Consider the following 20,900-nt stretch of genomic DNA (forward strand, 5'->3'; position numbering starts at 1 on the left):
CCAATCGGAATGCGGCATTTTAAATAGGTGAAAGACCTTTGTTTTGTTTGACGCTTTTGACAGTGAAACGTGAGCGGAACGGTCTGTTTTTTGACAATATTTTGATAATGTGCTAATGTGTCACGATACGTTACCTGTTTATTTTTGTTAAAAATTCATTCTGTAATGTCTGTGATATTAAGACCGAATTTAAGTGATAAATTTTTCGATTTCGTCATATTTTAACAGTATAGAAACGTAGACCTCATAACCATGTCTTCGTCAAGAAACGATTTCCCTCTGGAAGCCCTAAATATTCACGGGCCGAACTTCCTCAAACATGCCTTAACTAGTTGCACAGACCCCCTAAAAGCCATTGAAGAATTTCAGGTAAATTTGAGCCCGCACTCTTATTTTTAGTAGTAGCTACAAATTATTTTTACCTTATAGGTAACAAATGGTATATTACTACCCTCACTTCGTCCAATGCTTCCATTACTTGATTTGCACGGAGTGAGAAGATTGGATTTCCACATGTCAGTTGTCGAGGTAATTTTACCCCTATTAAATATTAATTAATACATTACACCTACATGTTAGTTTATAAAAAATCACTTTAATGAATGGCACAACAGGTTTGCCATAAATACATTTAAACTCGAATTTACAATTATAATTTAAAAATGAACTGACTAGTTTATCAAATTATAAATTCAAAAAGTGCAAAAAATTAATCTGAATTTTGAGGTTAACTTTTTTTGTGCAGATTTTATGACTTGCTAATATAAAAACAGATGGCTTCATGAACATATGTCGTGAAACAAACCTTTGCACTCACAATCAGCAAATAGTTTGCTTACAGTTATGGTATCTATTATTTTCCATTTAACAGGACTCTGAATATACTTTTTCATAAACATAACAGTTTTTTCCTTCATGACAAATATTCTTTGAGACACTCAGACATGAGCTCAAACAAAATAAAACTTGAGAAACTGTTGTGTGGTTTTTTTTTGTGTGCACGATTCTCGTCAACTTAAAAATGAAGTAAAATGTTACATTTGCAATAAAATCAATTTAAAACCATTTATTAATGAGATCTTAAAAGCAATCATCAAACCTCGCATCCTACACTTTTTCTTAAAAGGATCCGTTTATATCTTACGATATTAACTAGAATATATAAAAAAAAATTAGTTGCGTACATAGTATTAGTATGTGAGTTGGTATGTAAATGGAATTTTGAAAAGATTCATATTATGTATTTATAAACCTTTAGGACACTAGGGAAAATAAAACCAATGAAATGAACTAAAGCCTAAAATAGTGTTCTCATTATTTTACTTGAACCACACCCACCAAAAAATCGACGTTAATAATTCAACTTTATTGATTATTTTTCCAGTTTCTAAACAACTAGACAAAGGAAACGTAAAATATGAGTCATTTTGATATCTCTTTCACTTGATACAATTATTCACAATAATGTTTATTGATTTTGGACGAAACTTCGTCAACAATAGATTCCGTAGTTTGTATTTTTAAAAGCCCAATTGAATGTTTACGTGCCGTAAATTTCATCCAATGTCTGTTTGCTTTAACAAATGAAGAATACATTTCTAAGCAATTTTCATAATTTAATTGATCTGGAAATTTAAAATAGTCCAGTTTAAAACATTTTTGTTGTATACATTTTTTTCACTCTTTTCCAGAAATTTTGTTTTAAGTAAAACTGGAAAAAATTAAGGGGAAGAGATTTTGTAATAAATTATTTATGTTTACGTTGCATTATATGTAGATACAGCTACTTACGTGAACGTGTAATGTCAGTAGACCAAGTTGGGTAGTAAAACGTCCAAACATAAAGTGTTTTATGTGTTAGGTAAAAAGAAAATATTCATCTTTTCTGAGTCGTAAAACGGACAATAAAGAATCAACAAATGGAACCCGAGAACGGTAAAAAGCAATTTACCAATTTAATTATTTATAAATCGACTGTTGAACAAATTACAAAAGTTCTATTTTCTTTGTAATGTTGCTGCAGGAATTGCGAGAGAAACTAATCGCACACATCAACGAAATCGGTAAACAAGAAGGACGAGAAAGGGACAGGAAATTAAAAGACTTGCTTGTAAAGAGTTTTCCTGTTGTAAAAGTGAAAGCCTTGAGACCAATAGTGATGGCAATTTTAAAAAACACGCCCCAAATTGACGACAGCTATCTAAAAGTGCTGGTCCGAGATCGTGAGCTGTACAACGACACCGACACCGAAGTGAAGCGACAAATATGGAAAGACAACCAGTCCCTTTTCGGCGACGAAGTTTCACCATTACTTAGTCAATACATCAGCGAAAAGGAGAACGTTCTGTTTGACCACACCAATCTGAGCACTCAGTTTTTCGGACCTTCCCCTAAAGTGCGAAGGCAAGGCGAAGTAGTACAAAAATTAGCCCACATGATAGGAAACAGCGTCAAATTATACGACATGGTCCTGCAGTTCTTGCGGACGTTATTTCTGCGGACTCGCAACGTCCACTACTGCACCTTAAGGGCCGAGTTATTGATGGCGTTACACGACTTGGAAGTCCAAGATATAATTTCGATAGATCCCTGTCATAAATTTACGTGGTGCCTTGATGCCTGCATTAGAGAAAAAAATGTAGACATTAAACGCTCAAGGGAATTACAAGGGTTTTTGGATAACGTGAAACGGGGCCAAGAACAAGTTTTAGGTGATTTATCAATGACTTTATGTGATCCTTACGCCATAAATTTTTTGGCAACTTCGGCCATAAAAATTTTACACCACCTCATATGCATAGAAGGAATGCCTAGGGTGAGTTGCAACAAACAACAACTCATTTGTTAATAAAGATGTAATTGACACTTACTTTGCCAGACACTGAAAATTATATCTTTACAAATAATCAAGTTATTTTGTTTTTTAAAAAAGTGGTTTAAAAATTGATTTGCAGGATAATACGATTTTAATTCTGCTTTTGCGAATGTTAGCTTTGGGATTAAGTGCCTGGGTCATGATCGACTCTCAGGACTTCAAAGAACCAAAATTAGACAGTCAAGTCGTGACGAAGTTTTTGCCGGCGTTGATGTCGCTGATGGTGGACGATCAAGTGAGACAGCTTTCCAGTAAACTGCCTCCAGACGAAAGAGAAGCCGCGATAACTGTTATCGAACATTCCGGACCGCTTCCAGATGCAGTGGAAGCGTACATTCAAGACAGCTCAGTCGCCAGCATTTTGGCCATGTATTACACTTTGAGCGTAGCGCGGGCCAAAGACAGGGTGGGACTGCTTAGGATTTTAACGGTTCTAGCCAACTGCAAAGACGACAGAGCTTTTGAAGACCCATTTTTGCATTCTCTCGTAAGTACTCGAGCCTTTCATAATTCACGGCACGTTTCCAGAAGGGTAGCCCATAAGTTCTGGAAACGTCGACTCGAAACGAAATGTATTTTCCGAATGTACATAATAGTTATTTTTTGTAGGTTGCCCTCCTCATACATAATCCCGAGGAATTCCAAGCTGAAGACTTCTGTACCGCGCTTTTTGACGAATTCTTTTTCGCCGGATTGTCGAGAGATAACGTGACACGGCATTTATTAAAGCTGCTCTGGTACGTACATTCCCGTTTGCCGGCCAGTCGCTTGCACACATTGATGAAAGCGTTACAACCGACCCACCAACACAGCGAAAAAGTACATAATCTGTACGAAATGCTTCAAGCCAAAATTAATTCGCAAGAAGAAATTTCTGTACCGATCGAAATGGACATTGACATAAATTCACCCTTAATGAGTGTGCCAACGCCTGCTCCATATCATCACACGTTGTAAAAATGGCTAAAAGAAGCTGCTATTTTATAGTTTTTTAGAATGTTATTTAATTTCCTCTATTAAAATTGAACAAAAGAAAACTAGGACTAATTATTTTTTCGTAACCTGTCCCGCTGCCCTGTCAACCAAAGGTAAAATGAACTTGCGAGTTAATTTGATATTACCTTGCCTAAAACATACGACATTTTTGTTTTTGGTGGCAACTTCAGAAAGTGATAAGTCACATCCGGCAATTTCTTTGCTGTTTTTTAAGATGTGGGTTAAAGACTCTTTAAAACTTGCATCTGTTGAAAAGATTGCCACATCTCGTTTAACTTCTTTGCTGGCATCAATTCCTATTAAAACGACACTCGGATTGTTAAACTCTTTGGCGAAAGCTGTGATAGCGACATCTGCATCAGGGCGTTTCAAGTAGTCTTCTACTAAAAGTGGAAGGCCAGGCATGGGTACACCTTTCACAACCTTTAAGTCCCTGTAGAGCAAGTCTTTGGTGCTTAAGCTTGAGGTGTCATTGTGTATTTTCCATAACACATCAAACAACTCTTTTCTGGACTCAGTTGGTTTTAAGATATTTTCCAAATGTTGAGCTATCATCATATCTTCTTCAAAAGTTTTCCCACATTCTTTGTCAAGACCAATTGTATCATAAATAATAGTTGCTAAAAAACCACATCACATCAATGATTACAACTTTTTTTCAGCAACTACCATACAAAAGCTGGCATAATTCGTTAAATAAAATTGGCACTTTGGACTCGATGATTTCATTTGCTATCAAGGTTGCACAAGAACCAACTGTTGTAATTAATATTTTTTCTATGTTTTTATTTTGACAAATTTCTTGAGAATTGATGGTTCTATGATCAAAAATTTGAACAACCGTCTTTTCAAGTATTTTGTCGTTGCTAGATAACACATGATGATCAACAATGCTGGTTTTCACTTTTCTACCTTTCAATACTTTTGTGTATTCTATTTGATCCCTGTAAAAAAATTGTTAACGCCACAATATTGAGTACATTGATATTTTACTTGAAAATAAGGATGTTGGGATCAATGCCATATTTTTTTAACAAATAGCAAATTTCTGTACGGAGTGGAAAGTACTTGGCCTCAACGTTCAACACGGGAATTACCAAATAATCTGCATTTTTAGTAGAATTCTGTGAATGTATTAAAAAAGCAAGCGATAATGCTGACACGGTGGAATCTAAATCGCAAGATTCGTTCCCCAATACGAGGTGAAGATTTTTGTGAGATCCAAGGTTATCCTAAAATAAGTGTCTTCAAACATTTATTACTAGAATGAGTTTTTCTTACAAGAGCTTTTTTAGCACTTAGGATGAAGGCTAAAAAGGCTTCCATCTTTATTCTTTACTCAATAATTCATGGATTTCAGTTAGTAACAATATCTGAAGGTGACTTTTTTGAGGTTAGGACTGGGTCAAGGGTTATCAAAATAAGTAGCTCAAGTAGTTAAGTTTATTTCCGTACAAGATTAATAACAAGATATACTTTGGTGCTTAAAAATAAATCACATCTCATAGTTGAAAAATAATCAAAACGTTAGGAATGTTTGTTTATGATTGCGCTGGGGGCAAACCTGCAACAATCTCGCTTTCAATTCCACAATGATCTTTTCCGCGAAGAATCTTGAAAATTCCGTTATCACCCCAGTCTGAATTCCAGGAGTTAGCGATTAGCCAATAGGGTGTATTCTTTTCTACACCCCAACCCAAAATTCGAATTGCATGTCCTCCCAATTCTGCTCCGGTTACATGTTGATACACACCTGTAAAATTTTCATAAAAGAAAAAAAATATATTAAATATAGATATTATGTATATACATACCGCTTTTGTAGCTAAGTAAATCCGCATATACTATGAAGGCTCCTTCAACTGGTCCATTTGTCATGATTTCCTTCTGAATTTGCTGAACATCACTAGAGATAGAATAAGCCTCCTTCCCAAAGTTTCTGTCTTTGTTATATGGAACGTTGTAGCCCTTTTCGCAAACCTTTTTACAAGAGGGAGTTTTATTACCGTCTCCCGTGCACGGGGGGCGCGTCCCGTTCACATGATGTTCACACGGGGCAATTTCATAAGGCCTGCACCCTTGGTGCGACCCGTAAGTCCCTCCCGAAACAATTCCCGTCTTAACCCAATAATGCCACGCGGCTCCGGGGAATCCCCCATTGCAACCCATACCACATGTTACACAGCATGACACCAAATCGTCAGCTGAAACGTGCACGTTGATACTTCCTTTAGAATGGATGCAGACACGATCTGACATCGCCTCTACCGCTCCAAACGCCTAAAATTGGGATTTTGTTGGATTGGTCAAAACAAGTGTTATCTATATTACCCAACATGACCCACATGATCCCTGATCTCTTATCTCCCTTATAGTCGGACAATTAGGCCATTCTTGACGCGCATCAAAGCTGGCTGGGATTGCTGTCGCGTCTAATTGATGCGTTTTGATTGATGGTTTGTGGTATTTGCTGTGAGGATGGACGCCCATCAAGCGGCGAATGTACGACATGTCGACGTTCTCCGCAAAATTTGGACCCGCCTTCCAGGTGCTCTGTGCATCGTTGATCGATTGGATGAATTCTTTGGACAAAGGATTCACAGCCAAAATTGTTGAAATTGCTGTACAAAGTACAGCGATGTATGCTAAGTTCTTCATGGTAAAAACAGGTCTGGAATATAACTAGTATGAAATACGCAATTACCTGACGCCATTTTACAGGAATGGTTATTTTTCACCTTGTATTTAATGCAATATTAGTACCCATGATAAGCAAAAATACATTTAAATATGGACAGAATACTTACAGAATGTCCGTGTTGTTCCTGTATCAGACTGTTACTAACCCCGTTATCTTCTGGAATTTAACTTTACTGTATTTACATTCTATTATTAATTCGCATTTAGTTATATCTCCAATTATCACTGTTGACTCTGATGAGGTTGCAAAAATAAATAAACAGAAATGATCATAACAAATTGATTATTTTATTATTTTTGTCTTGCGACTCCATCTAGCTTCAGTTGAACAAACCATCATTTAAGTACATTTAACAGTTTTCACTGTGGTTTTCACGTTCTGTGGTTTTCGTCACATATTGACAATATTTGACATCTGTGATTTGACACGTGACAGTTTTATCTTGACAGGATGACAGGGTGACAGGGACGGACTTACTGCTAGCAAGGATTATTATCATTTATTTGAAATTGAAAATAGAATTTCTGAGTCTTTCAAACCGACATAAAGAAGAGCACTAGAATGAACAATTTAAATGAATTATTTATTTTTTCTTGTTTTATTTCTTTTTATAGATATACGGTGTGGCAGTTTTTGAAATGGTTGATAAAAATCCCCATTGCAGTCAAAGAACAATTACAGCAACAATTGATTGATATTAGTAAAACGTCGGTGCAACGAATACTTTGTGCAAATAAATTTCATCCCTATCTACCTTACCCTACCCTACTTGCCTTCACCATTTCATCAACAGCATATTTTAAATACCTACTTTTGTTCTTCAACTTTTACCAACCGTATAAGTTTAGGCTTTAACATTGTGATATCAAAATTGATTCTCTTTCCTAATAGCATATAGCCAATTTTGGATGTCCGCTTTTCGCCAAGTTGTTGTTGGTAAACATTCTTCCCGGCGACTGTGGTACTTACGATGCTGTTGTCCATTAACACAACAGAATTCAGTTCCACTAAAGTTAAAATTGTCTGAAACTATCCATCAAAAACGTTCGAGTTCATTTCTTCATGATAATCTTTGCTACTTTTGGATTCGAATAGGAAAAGGCCATTAGGTATGGAATACAGAATTACTGCCTATATGCCTTTTCTCTTGCAAGATACAGGGTTATTATAAATTATTGTAATTGAAGCAGGCCATGCCCATGTTATGAAATTTTTGCCGCTTTCATATAGTGAATTTTTGTCGCTGTGATTTAATTTTTTTTTTTAAATTGAACGGTTGAATCCAAAAATATTGAGTTGTTTTGCACCCAGTGTAACTCCTGTATGTATAAAATAGAAATAAAAAATGTTATACATATAATAGTTGTTATTAATTTTTCCACCAGTTTATTCACAATTTACAAATTATGAAAAATTTAAATCATAAACAAAAGTTTTAATATGCAACCAAAAATACTGATCCCCTAGATAATATGCAACCAAAAATACTCTTACAATTCCTGCATCCTGCTAAACATTTTAGCAATGTAATTCTACCTTTCGTACATGCGCGCGCAACCGCCTACCAGGAAAAAATAGACTATACCCTACATACTACCCACAAAGATTAGTATTGTGCTATTGTGCAATTTTTTTTAGAGAAAAACAAAATTTGGATCATCGTTTTTATGATTTGTTTTTTTTTTCTGATGAGGCGAAATTTTTGAACAATGGTGGAGTTAATAAACATAACTGCCACTATTACGCCCAAAACAACCCTCACTGGATTAAAGTATGTGTTCTGTGTTGGATTAGAGAAGGTCAATTTCCGACAATTTATTCGACAAATGTTTGAAGAGCGCGGTCATAAAATATAGGCGAAGGTAGAGTGTGGGGACTGCAGTGTCGCTCCGGCATTATGAACGGAATCGGGTAAACGCACGTTTCTTGTTTTTGTAAATGTCCACATTGTCAACTCACACTTTAATTGTCATTTATTTAACCACCTGCTTAAATGAACATCAACAAATTAAAAATGCAATTTGACGAAAGAAAAAGAAAATTAATTATTTCTGGGGCAAAATTTTTTTTCCGCTGTAAATTTGTTATCACCGGATTCAATACAGGAAGGGGAAGAAGGGGATACAAGTAGCTCCCTTTAAGAACTGTTGGTTGTTGGATCGTTGAACGGATTGTACCGGGGTTAACCAACAGACAATTTCAAATGCATTTCCGGGTCAGCCGTTCCAGTTTCGAAAAGTTTAAAGTTTGTCCTCATTATTGAAAACATAATTAAAAAATGTATAAAATAGCTATTTATGTAACCAGTTAGGAAATGCGTTATTTTGTGTAACGAGTGGAATATTTGCGGGACGAGCGCAGCGAGATCCCGCAAAATCACACGAGTTACACAAAATTGCATTTCCTGACGTGTTACATACAAGATTTTTTCTAATTTTGACAAAAGAAATGTTTCTTCAAACGTTAAACGAAGTAATGAATAATTAATTATTATTGTGTTAAAATATCAAGTAGGTAAGTAGGCACGGTTATTTTGCTTAAAAACAAAAAATATGACTAACTGGTTAGGAAAAATTTATTAGAAAATAAATTTTTCCTAACCAGTTAGGAAAGATTTTACTTTTCGTAACCAGTTACGAAAAGTGTGACGTTTCCAAACGTCAATTAATTTTGAAAAGTGTCACTTTATATGTCAAAATTAGAAAAACACGTTTTAAACTTGACATCGGTAACATGGGCCTCCAATACCATACAAATCCAGGACCGTACCGCCAATTATGATTTACAGCTGGTTGTTTGCGGTAAGCGACCATTGTCAGTCAGGAATTATGATGCATCGAAGGTCGTCGTCATAAATTACTCACATTTTGGTACCAAAAATTATTATGTCAATTAATTTGAAATCAATGACTCCTTCATAATTTTTAATATTAGAAATGAGTTCTCTGTGTTATTTTTAATCCAGGGAATAGATAATTTAAATGTTTTCATTTTTTAGCGTCCTGATGCCATTTGGAGCGTCTGTTTGAAAAAATTAAAAATTCATGTTGTAGTACTTTCAATCTAGATTATTGACCGCAAAATTCAAATTTCTAGGATGATTAGAAATATGGTTTATTGGAATATGCTATACAATGGTCCACCCTGGTGTTGTCGTTAAATAACCACTTAACGAACACTTTTATCAAACGAAAATCTAAACAAATAAAAGATCGCATCATTATTTGCACACAATGGTATTTGTGTTTGAAATACTGATTCAATCTGACAATCTAAATTGAATTAAAAATCTTCACTGCGAACTTGTTATTCTAGCGTTCATGAAATACTAATTGTATCCGCTATCCACTAATCTATTCGAATCATTTTTTTAATGATCTCTGGTTGGAAAACCGATTTAGGTAAATCATTATTCAAAATCTGAAATTGCAATATGAATTCTAAATATTACAAAATTAATTTTCTTCAGATATAGGTACTGTTACGATTTAAATCGCCGCGCGATTGTAAATCTTCGCGATTTTTCTAGAATGTTCTAGAATCCATCGCGACGGAAACGTACTCGGACTTCCGCCGAAAAATCTGCGCACAGAGGGGGTGGAAGCTATAAATCGGGGAAACCAGAGACAGAGCGAGGATTTTTCACGACCTTTTGCCGGGAGTGTTGTCAGTGCCTGGGGAGAGTCAAGGGGACAGTGATCGAGTGAATTTGCAGGGCCGACGAGACGACGTAGTGGAGTTCACGAGGGCCGTTGGAGACGATTCGTCTAAGTACCACCGCCCACATCGCCAAGCGGATCACGAACTTCACTACGGAAGGTTCCAGACCGAACGCTTTTGCGGATCAGGATCTCGTCGAGTCCTGTCAGTCCAGGTCGTCCCCGGACTCACCGGAAGGTGCCGGATCTACCCACCAGCAAGTCCGGAGCAGTGGTGACACCCCAATTTTTACAGGCCGTAGCTTCTCAAAGTTTTCGGTTGTATTTTGTCACTCCGTCGAACTAATTGAGCGTTTGTATTTAACTATGGCCAAATTTCCATTGTCACTCATTATTTCGACGGGTGAAAAGTTCTATCAAATTCCTTTAATTTGTATATCGCGTTTAGGATTTATAATTTGTTCCACTGTTAAAGTTGTAGTTTTGTCATAAGGCGCGTCATTTCATTAATCGTACTAACTTAAGAAAAAAATTCCTTATCAAGTCCGTCGGGTTTTTATATTCACGAACGATTATCAATCCGTGAGTGACCTCGCCAGGAATTGTGTATCGCGCTCACCGAACATTTTTTTGCGCGTGGTTCTTCACCGGTCCGTACCGGAGAAAAACATCTTAACTTCAATTTTTTTTTTTGGAGCGAAGGAAGACTTGGAGGACCTCCCCGCTTATGCGGGCGGCGTAGCCGAATAGCGACGTTACGTAGGACCAGTCGGCCTTCCTCCTTCGCTAAAGAAGGGATTTTTTTTTACTGTTTCGCCGGTACTCGTTCGTTGAATATCTGGGACCCGGAGGACCCTCCGAGGAGTTAGGTTATTGAAATTTGTACACGCCATTAGGCTAGTCAGGCTTCGTTGTTTTCTTTTTCATTTATATCATTATTTTCATTGTTTGACATCTGAATAAACGATTAGTTGGAAGATTGTGTATCATTTCCCGTACTCCGGGCTGTTCTCACCAATTTTTCAGCTTCGGTCGGCGTTTCTCGTGGTTCGCATTGTAAACCGAGTCGAAGGAAGCCACGACTTGTTCGTTATACCCCGGAACATTCCGGATTTGTAACCGGTAACAGGGTTGCCCAGTTTCGGGAGCGTAATTTATAACGTAACAGTACCTACGTACTTGTCAATCAATCATGTCTTGCAACACAACAAATATTATTTTTAATTTTAAACTGAACTTAATCGGATTCTAGAAATAATAAGATGTATTAAATAACTTGTAACAAATTTATTTGGCATTTCATTATATAATTTTGTAAATTACAAAGACCGTATCACCGTCTGTGAATGTTTAAAGTCTTGGCATAGCTGCATAAGGATAATTTTCAATGCCGCATTCGTTCTGGCCTCTCAACATTTTAAAGAAGCCGTGGTCGCCCCAACTGCTGCCCCAAGAATTAGCGATCAACCAATAAGGCATTCCGTTTTCGACACCCCATCCCACGATTTTAACAACATGAAATCCAACGCTCTCTCCACTGACATGACGATAAACACCTACGCAGTAATATAATTTTTCAGTTTACGGCAAATGACGACTCGTACAACTTACCAGACACATAATTGTAAAAGTCTTGGAACACTTCGAAGTTCACAATGATAGGTCCATTGGTCATTACTTCGTACTGAATTTGATCAATAGCGCTGGAAACCACATAGTCGTTACTGCCGTAATGCTTGTCCGCACTGTAGCTCGTGGAATAACCGTTGCGGCAACTCTTGGTGCAAGCAGGAGTTTGGCCTTGGTCATGGGCATCAGCAGTGTAGGGTCTGCAACCCTTAATTTTACTTTAGTAAGTTTTAACAATTTGAACAATTCTTCGGCTTACTTCGTTCGAATTTACATCTCCGCCGGAGACGATACCTTCGTTAATGTAGAAGTCTAGGGCTGACATCATGTAGCCGCCCCCACAGTCACCACAACTGGTGCAGCACGAGAGAAGATCTTCTGGGGAAAACATGAACTGTGCGGATCCGGAAGAGTGGATGCAGATTCTGTCCGACATTGACTCGATGGACGCAAACGCCTGTGCCAAATCAAAACTTAACATCGACGGAAAAATTAAGTTTGAGTTTTTACCCAACAAGATCCGCAAGCTCCTTGATCTCTTATCCTGTTCAGAGAGTCGCAGTTGGGCCATTTTGTTCGAGCGTCGAACGATTCAGGAACATCTCGTGCGTTGAAAGTGTGCACCAGCACAGGGGGTTTGTAGTTAGGGTCGCGGTGAAGACCGATGAACCCGTTCAGTTTGTACAAATACTCGTTGGTGGTGTTTTCTGGGAAATTGCGTCCAGCAACCCAGCTCGACTGTATTCGATTAATCGAATCGATGAATTCGGAAGAGAGCACATCGATTTCGGCCAACGAGGCAGAAAGGACGGCTACTAGGACCACGAAGGACAAGAAAATTTTCATTTTTTCTAAAATCAAATGAGTTGATTAAGTTTCAAATTACTTTCTTCTCGCAGAACTTACCGGCACTTACACACCCACCTGAGAAACTACGAGTACCTACTGCACAGTAACACAATCTCGAAAAAAAATCCTTTTATAAGTGAATGATAATCGCTATCGTGACTTTCAAAATGTTGCTGCTAAAGTTTTGGACTTTTAAATAGTTAAAGATCTCTCGTCTGATTGGTCGAATGGTGCTCCACTTCAGATTTTTAAGATTACATTTGTATTTGTACACATATAATAGACAAGCTTCTATTTACAAAAACAAATTGAGTCAATAATTTTGCAACAAAAGTAAAACATTGTTGAAGTAGTTTTTATTGATTATTTATTAAAAACAAACTCTGCAGATATAGTAATTCATCATTATATTTAGTAAATAAGAACTTGATGTAATTTTTTAGTTTTCGGATACGACAAATAAAAAAATGTGTGCACATTGAAGTCATAATATTTTACTGTATAACGAATGTTATTTTTGAAAGTGACGATGAAAAGAATACTCAGGGGCCTAAATTATTACAAAATCGAGTAAATGGTGTGTCTAAAGTGCATGTAAAGATCTTAATTGACTTTACGTAATGAAAGACACGGGACTTGACGAGGGAACACCTCGAATACAAATTTTACAGCCCAGTTACGTTGCGTTTTATTTTATGAGTACATAAATACTCAACCTCGAGCAGCATTCTAAGCCAGAAAATAATTTTAATTAATATACGCTAATTAAAACAAATTTAAGGATTTCTGGTCAATTTAAACGCCCGAGATTTCTCATTTACTGCTAAATTGAACATCGGAATGATTTTTTGGCCTTATTGCTGCAAAAACCTATTTCAATTTAACTTTATTACGCCAATAAAAACAAAAGCACCTATAAAATCGACTCCGTTTAGGTACACTTGCTGTTGGTTTGATTTAGAAAAATTTAAAGAAGGTTTATGTGCGTTTATCTCGCGGAAAAACGAATAAGGCGTCAGAGCCGCATCAACAGTGGTGACTGCCCTTGTGCAAAAATTAATTTTTCTCCCTACCGGTTAGAAATGTAGGCTGTGGATACCTCATTTGAGGTGAGAAAATTCAACTTTCTCGCTAAGGTAAGAAAGTTAATCATGAAATGTTTATGGTAAAACTGTACCAAAATACAAATGTCAAAAGTGTCAAAAGTGAAATAAGTTATGGATAAATGAAAGCCAATTCAATGAAGTAAGTTGGTAGGTCAATCATATAATCTGGAAAATAAACAGATAAGCTAGGTAGGTAGATTACTTTACCCTGTTTATATCAAATTTTCGAACAAACCTCAAATCTTCAAATGCGATGACAAGTTAATTAAACAAATAACACAGCCTACTATTCAATTCTCAAAATTTTCGTTTTAATCACGAATATAACCATCTTTTTTGACTTTTTTCAACAAAGTTGTGCCGGTAGGGAAAAAAATTGTATTCAAACCTTGTTAAGAAAGTGTCCTTGCAGACCTTAGGCACTTACAAACCTCGTCTACGACTCGGTTTATAATCTTTGCCTGCGGTCTGCAAGAAACCACTTTCTTACCTTGGTTTGAAATATATTTACTATTGTTTCCAAATGAGCGCGAATTCAAATAAAAGGATATCAGTAAGTTGTTTATTATGAAACAATTTAGATTATTACTAAGGAAAGTCTAAAATGCAGTGTCCGGCAAAGTTTGGAATTAAGGAAATATCGTATTTTCTTTATAGTTGAGTTTTTCGAAAAAATCTTGGATAACTTAATTTTTTAAAAGAAACACTTTCCGATTGTCCTAAGTTTTCCACTCTTTTCTGTTTGCGACCAATGTTGTTATGTATTTCCATTTCTTTAATCTTCACATGGAAACCCCTATCTATTTTTTGCAAATTTGGAAAGAATATCAAATTCTGATGTAGGGTCATATACTTATACCTTTGGACTGATGCTTTCTGAGCTGTCGAAATTTACATAAATGTTTTGTTGGCGCATGAGAATGAGTTTTTGGTCGAGACCGTCAGGTCGAGACTTCAAACTCATTCGAATCATCTTTCGCACGAAATACAATAGTATATTGTATATCAAGAGTTGAAAATGAAAGATTTCACACGAGTTTGCAGAATTGAGACACAAGCCGTAGGCGCGTGGCTTAAGCAAACGTGTGTGAAATCGAATTTTCAACACGTGGTATACACGATATTTTTCCGACGACCACAAAAAAAACGCTAATATTCGGTATTCCTTCAAACTTCAAATATTATTCGACAGAGCTGCGGACAAAACATACATTGGTGGCCATGGTTACTACAACTGTGTGCAATGATTTCATTGCGCACAGGCTAGAAGGTATCTGATTGGCTAACCAGTTTCATTGCACACGGGTTCGCTATTTGCATGCAATAGCCAACTTTCAATAATAGTTATTTGTGCGAATTTACGCATTTTTCATAGTGGTCGTCGGAAAACACTATTTTTTCTACAACGGCATTTTAATTTTTTAATTTTTGTAAAATTTTCCTTGGATGCTAAAATATTCGTCAAAAAGTTTCCTTGGGTGCTAAAATATAACTATTCTAGCATCCAAGGAAACTTTTTGACAAATATTTTTTCACTATCAAAAATGACATACTTTGCGACTTGATAACGATGCATAAATGTCACGTTTTTTTGACGGTTGTAGAAAAATATTATTTTAAAAACGCATAAAACAAAAAATAAATAACACTGTCATAAGATTGAAAAACAAATTTCAAATAGTTATTTTTGCGCGAAGAGAGTGTTTTTTGTGCATGAAATATATAGCTATTTATGTAACCAGTGAGGAAATGCGTTATTTTGTGTAACGAGTGGAATATTTGCGGGACGAACGCAGCGAGATCCCGCAAAATCACACGAGTTACACAAAATTGCATTTCCTAACGTGTTACATACAAGATTTTTTCTAATTTTGACAAAAAAAAGTTTCTTCAAACGTTAAACGAAGTAATGAATTTCATTAATAATAAATTATTATTGTGTTAAAATATCAAGTAAAGTCCATTCATTTTGTATTGAACTTTTCAAGGTCAAATAATTTAAATTTTGGTACTGTAATTATGTTTTGTAAATAGCGACATGCATATAACCAACATAATGTGATTTAGCAATGCTCAATTCAACGTTTACGGTGTTTACCTGCATGTCACTATTTACAAAACATAATTACAAAGCCAATAAATAAAATTATTTGACCTTGAAAAGTTCAATACAAAATGAATGGACTTTAGGTAAGTAGGCACGGTTATTTTGCTTAAAAACAAAAAATATGACAGTGTCAACTGGTGATAGAATAAATTTTTCCTAACCAGTTAGAAAAGATTTTACTTTTCGTAACCAGTTACGAAAAGTGTGACGTTTCCAAACGTCAATTAATTTTGAAAAGTGTCACTTTATATGTCAAAATTAGAAAAAGGCCTTTTAAGCCGAGACGCAGGTCGAGGCAGTAAAAGCCTTTGAATACACAAAAAACATCTTCACGCACGACATATAAACAATATTTTTTCTATAATTGCTTTCAAAACTACTCAGAGTCGCTTTCACCATTGAATATTGCGACCACAATGTGGATGATTTTTTTTTTTTGCCAAATCGGCAAAATACACCAATAAAACGTTCTCTGAATAAGTTTTAATGTTTTTTTCCTCGCACCATTTCATGAAACGATTGTATGTAGTCTCATAAATCTCTCGAGATTTTGTCGGAAGTAAGTCTAAAACCACTTTTTGTGCCACTTAAACCACATCTGGAGGCAAATCTTCTTCAGGGTTCATCGTTATTTGTAGAAAATACACAAGGTAAATTAATTTGAGTTTTTTCACAAAACAATGACATAAGTAAACAATGTCATGACTACATACCGGGACATTTTTTTAACATTGAACATAGCCCATACTTATTAGAGTGTTTGCGGAACGTCATTTTTCGTTATATGTACTTAGGTATACCTGATTTTATGTTATAAATATAACGGAATTCATAATTTTCAAAAGTATTTGCGGAAAATTTTCATAACCACAAATATTAAAATAAGGCCCTTATAATTTTGACATTCATTTAGAAAACTGTCACCAAAATTTTTGAGTTTCTCGCAACCATTCGGCTGCGGAGCACATCTTGGAATTTTTCTGAGTATTTCGAAGTTTTCAATGATATTATTTAGCTATCACAATGGACACAATGGACAAGTTAATATTTGTCAGATCCTGACATCTATCTTTATTAGGCGTAAAGACCAACAAAATATAACGTTAAACTATTTGATTGGTTACGTTATTTTTTAAAATAGTGTAAGGAATTGGATATTACGATAAGCTTCTACGTGAATCTTATGATTATAAGCATAAGGGAACGTTTTATAAGCAAAAAATTGCCTACCGCAAACAGGCTATTCCCTATGTTCAGTTTTAAAAAACACAGGTCAATGCATGTATGTAATCACATAACCAAGGTAACGAAAATAAATACTTGACAGTTTAACAAAATGGTCAAGTTGTTTGAAGAAGAAATACACATAATGCAGTTATTCTATACCAATCAGAGCATTAGAAATGTGCGTAACATTTCCAATACAACACATGATAGACCAATTCCATCAATCGGTACAATTTTTAACATTATTTCAAAATCTCTGGTGTTCGGTATAGTTGGTTGCTTAGCAACTCACAATGCATTGATCTGTGTTTTTTAAAATTGAACATAGGGAATAAGTATGGACTATGTTCCGAGTTAAAAAAATGTCCCGGTAGATACGAGTACGCGATTCACTCGGCATGTTATTAATATTTTAGAATTTATAGATTTTGTATTTTTTCAATGCATTGTTGGCTGGAGAAAAAATAGCATGTTTCATTCGGTTAAAAAGTGACTTTTTTGACTTGCAAATTTTGACACTTTTTATCCTAATAAAACAATCTACTGTTTATGATAACAAACAAGAAGTTGAAGTTGTTCCAAAGAAATATATTTACATCCTTATTTCCCATTTATACAATGTGATGAAAAAAAGGTGTCCACGGTTGAAACAGGGGTATCCCCTTTTTATTGTAGCACTGTGGCCATCAACGCAAAAATAGTCTAAATAGATTCTTTTTAAAATTAATTAAAAGCTAGTGTACGAACATCACGAGATCGTCCACGGTTTACATAAATTGACATTATTTGGCCATTTTCTCCTATTCTCTGTGCCACTCTTGTAAGCACCTTAGCATCTGGATGACGTCGATTTGGATACAGTACGTCTAGCATAATTATTCTCTTGCAGCTTCAGATGCGTTGTTATCTGCTGCATCCAAGCGAAGCAACTTGTCTAGGTATTAATTGAAAGTGTACCCGTTTCGGTTTTTTTAATCTTTAACTTTTTGACTTTAATCGTTCAAAGTTGACAAAACAAACTACATTCAAAATTGAATTTTTATTGTTGCTACCGTTTCCAATAATTGAATGTTACTTGGATATTTTCTGTATTCCAAGAAATTTGTTAATTCTATAGATTTCTCTTTTCTCAAAGGAAAGCTTATATCTTAGTGATAAGAGCACAAATTCAATTTTGGTCTTCGAATTCGTTTTTAGTTAAAAATCACTTATAACGTGAGGGTTAACACGGGAATCATACTGTATAATTATTACAGAGGTGTCCTAGAACTGCCTTCCCAGAGACAAAAGGGAGTATTTGGGTAAATGTAATGATCTGAATTTTAAAGAAAAAAAGTCCTATCTCAAGCGATAATCGCGAAAAGAAATCCTAAACTTGACCACTCAGAGTTGAGTACCACCAAGGCAAGTCAAAATTCCAAGTAAACTTTTTGCTAATTGTTGCGTTATCAATAATTATTTTTGCAACCTGTCCGATTTTTTAGTAATAGCTGAGGACAAGCTTCTCGGATCGCTGACGTTTAAAACTTTATAATTTGGTTATGTGAGCTACTGGAAAATTTATTTTAGTCATCTTGGAGTTTCTTTTGTTGTCGGCACATGACTGTTTTCTATTGGTAGGCAGTTCTGGGACGGGCTGTATAACTGTACTTGTTCTTACTAAAAGTGAAAAAACCAAATTTTTGCCTTAGAATATTTTCGTTATCTCTTTACATTCAAGATATAAGCGAAAACGACAAAACTCTGATGTTTAGAGGATGATTTCACTCTAATTTTTAGGGTTTATAATCTGGACTGAACTATAAAATATAAAAAATCGACCTAGATTCCGGAAGTACACTGAGGTAACCTTCCTTGTTATTGTAATTTTCGTCGTATTTATTTATTTATTTATTTATTTATTTTTTGTATTAAGCACAAATAGTGGCACCCCATGCCTCTCTCGCTATCCACCATAATTTAAACTGAGAATGGTGCTGCACGATTGGGTAGTGCTTTAGTGCTTTAAATCACTTATTTTTAATAAAATAAAAATTAAAAGCTGAATGAAAAATTATATTTCATTTCCTACATGTATAAGTAATCTGCATTACTCATAGATTTGGTAAACCAGCCGTAATATCCTCTTCAATTCCACATTCATCCTGACCCCTCAAAATTTTGAAATAGCCTTTATCACCCCAATCCTCGTTCCAGGAGTTTGCGACCAACCAGTAAGGAGTGCCATCTTCTACCCCCCATCCCAGAATCTTAACAGCGTGACCTCCTTGCATCTCTCCTGACACGTGCTGATACACACCTACAGATGACGCCACATTAAGTGCATAAACTGTATACGAGCTTCCATACCGCTCTTGTACGACAAGAAATCTTCGTAGACCTCGTAGCTCGCTTCCACCGGTCCGTTGGTCAGTATTTCAGTTTGGATTTGAATAACAGAACCTCCAACAGTATAACTACTTCCTGTTCTCAAGTCGGGCTCGTATTCTAGATCTGAATCGGCGTCGCAGACTCTCTGGCAAGCAGGTGTGGGCTGGATGTCACCGCATGCAGGAAGGTCGCCATCCACGTGGTGTTCGCAAGGCTCGATGGAGTAGGTTCTGCATCCCTGAAGTGATCGCAAATTAAAAAAAAAATAGAGGCATTGGGAACGTGTACCTCGTGAGATCCGTAGTTTCCACCGGTGACGATGCCGCTCTCGGACCAGTACAGCCAAGCCATTTCGGGCCAACCTCCGTTACAACCAAGACCGCAGAGGACGCAACAGGAGGTCAAATCTTCAGCTGAAATTTTTACCTTCACCGTTGCATTCGAGTGAATGCAGATTCTATCGCTCATCGCTTCGACAGCACCGAAAGCCTGAAATGCGAAGTTGTTACGTGAACCAAAAGTAAGAGGTTGGACAATACCCAACAAGAACCGCAAGACGCTTGGTCTCTGATTTCTCCAATTATGGAGGCACAGTCGGGCCATGCCTCTCGGGCGTCGAATGATTCTGGAATGTCTAGCACACCTTCGGGGTGGATTTTAAGGGGCAGTTTTGGGGTATTTTCTGTTTTAGGCAAGACGCCGAGCAGTTTCTTAATCTGAGGCAAAGGTGTGTTGACGTCGAAGTTTCTTCCAGCCTTCCAGGTCGTCTTCTGGTTGTTGATTGACGCTATAAATTCATCTGACAAAGGATGGACTCTGACACCTCCATGAGTGAGCGCCACTGTTCCAAGAACAGCAACAAAGAGAAGGACGCACTTCATTTCACCTACAACTTTTCTAAATATCAATTAAAATTGATCATGTATTTTTTAGCCTAACATACTTTCTGTTACAAGGAGCTAAGAAAAACTATGCAAGGACTTTATTATCTTGTTTTTATACAGAATTTGTATATTATAAAGACAATGTTATCGATGTCTAAAGTTTAAAAAGTATCTACTCGTATTATTGATAACATCATAATTGTATAGAAGCAAAGTGTTAATGATAAACAATACTTTTAAACGTATTGTTACAAAATGACACTATTATCGTGGTATCTCATAGACAGTCAGTTGAAATTCTTATCTTTCGTCAATCTTAATGAGTAAAAAACGAATACTTCAGAAAGCTGGTCGAGTGCTTTTTGATGAGAATCTGAATTTATTTTGTCTAATTTTTCTGTTTTGTATGCTGAATAAACGAAACAACCTTATTTAATTTTTTATTTTTTGTAAAATTGATTACATTGTTCAGTACTTCAATAACACACAGAGCCTAT

General features: G+C 36.0%; 5 protein-coding genes across 8 annotated transcripts; 1 reads left to right on the forward strand and 4 right to left on the reverse strand.

Annotated features, from left to right (window-relative positions):
* The first annotated feature begins 62 nt into the window (after positions 1-62).
* On the forward strand, positions 63-3,912 carry NELF-B (negative elongation factor B). 2 transcript variants are annotated; one of them, XM_069037066.1, is made up of 5 exons: positions 63-369; positions 430-528; positions 2,024-2,815; positions 2,955-3,362; positions 3,485-3,912. In XM_069037066.1, the coding sequence occupies exons 1-5, from the start codon at positions 253-255 to the stop codon at positions 3,830-3,832; spliced, it is 1,764 nt and encodes a 587-aa protein (XP_068893167.1). In that variant the 5' UTR covers positions 63-252; the 3' UTR covers positions 3,833-3,912. The 2 variants fall into 2 exon arrangements, with proteins under 2 accessions (XP_068893167.1, XP_068893172.1); XM_069037071.1 differs by lacking the exon at positions 63-369 and adding an exon at positions 1,862-1,935.
* pn (exopolyphosphatase prune) lies at positions 3,855-5,292 on the reverse strand. The gene is made up of 4 exons (XM_069037084.1): positions 5,153-5,292; positions 4,865-5,103; positions 4,541-4,815; positions 3,855-4,491 (listed from the first exon to the last, which is right to left on the reverse strand). Exons 1-4 carry the CDS (start codon positions 5,195-5,197, stop codon positions 3,923-3,925), a joined length of 1,128 nt encoding a protein of 375 aa, XP_068893185.1. The 5' UTR covers positions 5,198-5,292; the 3' UTR covers positions 3,855-3,922.
* An 8-nt stretch (positions 5,293-5,300) lies between these two features.
* Positions 5,301-6,977, reverse strand: LOC138122794 (cathepsin B-like). 2 transcript variants are annotated; one of them, XM_069037095.1, is made up of 4 exons: positions 6,679-6,977; positions 6,203-6,542; positions 5,686-6,151; positions 5,301-5,624 (listed from the first exon to the last, which is right to left on the reverse strand). In XM_069037095.1, exons 2-4 carry the CDS (start codon positions 6,527-6,529, stop codon positions 5,413-5,415), a joined length of 1,005 nt encoding a protein of 334 aa, XP_068893196.1. In that variant the 5' UTR covers positions 6,530-6,542; positions 6,679-6,977; the 3' UTR covers positions 5,301-5,412. The 2 variants fall into 2 exon arrangements, with proteins under 2 accessions (XP_068893196.1, XP_068893202.1); XM_069037101.1 differs by having other exon boundaries at positions 6,203-6,553; positions 6,679-6,836.
* Positions 6,978-11,503: 4,526 nt separating this feature from the next.
* Positions 11,504-12,923, reverse strand: LOC138122807 (cathepsin B-like). 2 transcript variants are annotated; one of them, XM_069037114.1, is made up of 5 exons: positions 12,767-12,923; positions 12,371-12,711; positions 12,120-12,317; positions 11,843-12,068; positions 11,504-11,787 (listed from the first exon to the last, which is right to left on the reverse strand). In XM_069037114.1, the coding sequence occupies exons 2-5, from the start codon at positions 12,704-12,706 to the stop codon at positions 11,582-11,584; spliced, it is 966 nt and encodes a 321-aa protein (XP_068893215.1). In that variant the 5' UTR covers positions 12,707-12,711; positions 12,767-12,923; the 3' UTR covers positions 11,504-11,581. The 2 variants fall into 2 exon arrangements, with proteins under 2 accessions (XP_068893215.1, XP_068893225.1); XM_069037124.1 differs by having other exon boundaries at positions 12,785-12,921.
* A 6,267-nt stretch (positions 12,924-19,190) lies between these two features.
* Positions 19,191-20,589, reverse strand: LOC138128834 (cathepsin B-like). The gene is made up of 5 exons (XM_069045039.1): positions 20,463-20,589; positions 20,059-20,416; positions 19,808-20,008; positions 19,499-19,757; positions 19,191-19,448 (listed from the first exon to the last, which is right to left on the reverse strand). The coding sequence occupies exons 2-5, from the start codon at positions 20,398-20,400 to the stop codon at positions 19,243-19,245; spliced, it is 1,008 nt and encodes a 335-aa protein (XP_068901140.1). The 5' UTR covers positions 20,401-20,416; positions 20,463-20,589; the 3' UTR covers positions 19,191-19,242.
* Positions 20,590-20,900: the final 311 nt, after the last annotated feature.

Source organism: Tenebrio molitor, chromosome 1 (assembly GCF_963966145.1).
Source record: "Tenebrio molitor chromosome 1, icTenMoli1.1, whole genome shotgun sequence".
Classification (NCBI taxonomy): domain Eukaryota; kingdom Metazoa; phylum Arthropoda; class Insecta; order Coleoptera; family Tenebrionidae; genus Tenebrio; species Tenebrio molitor.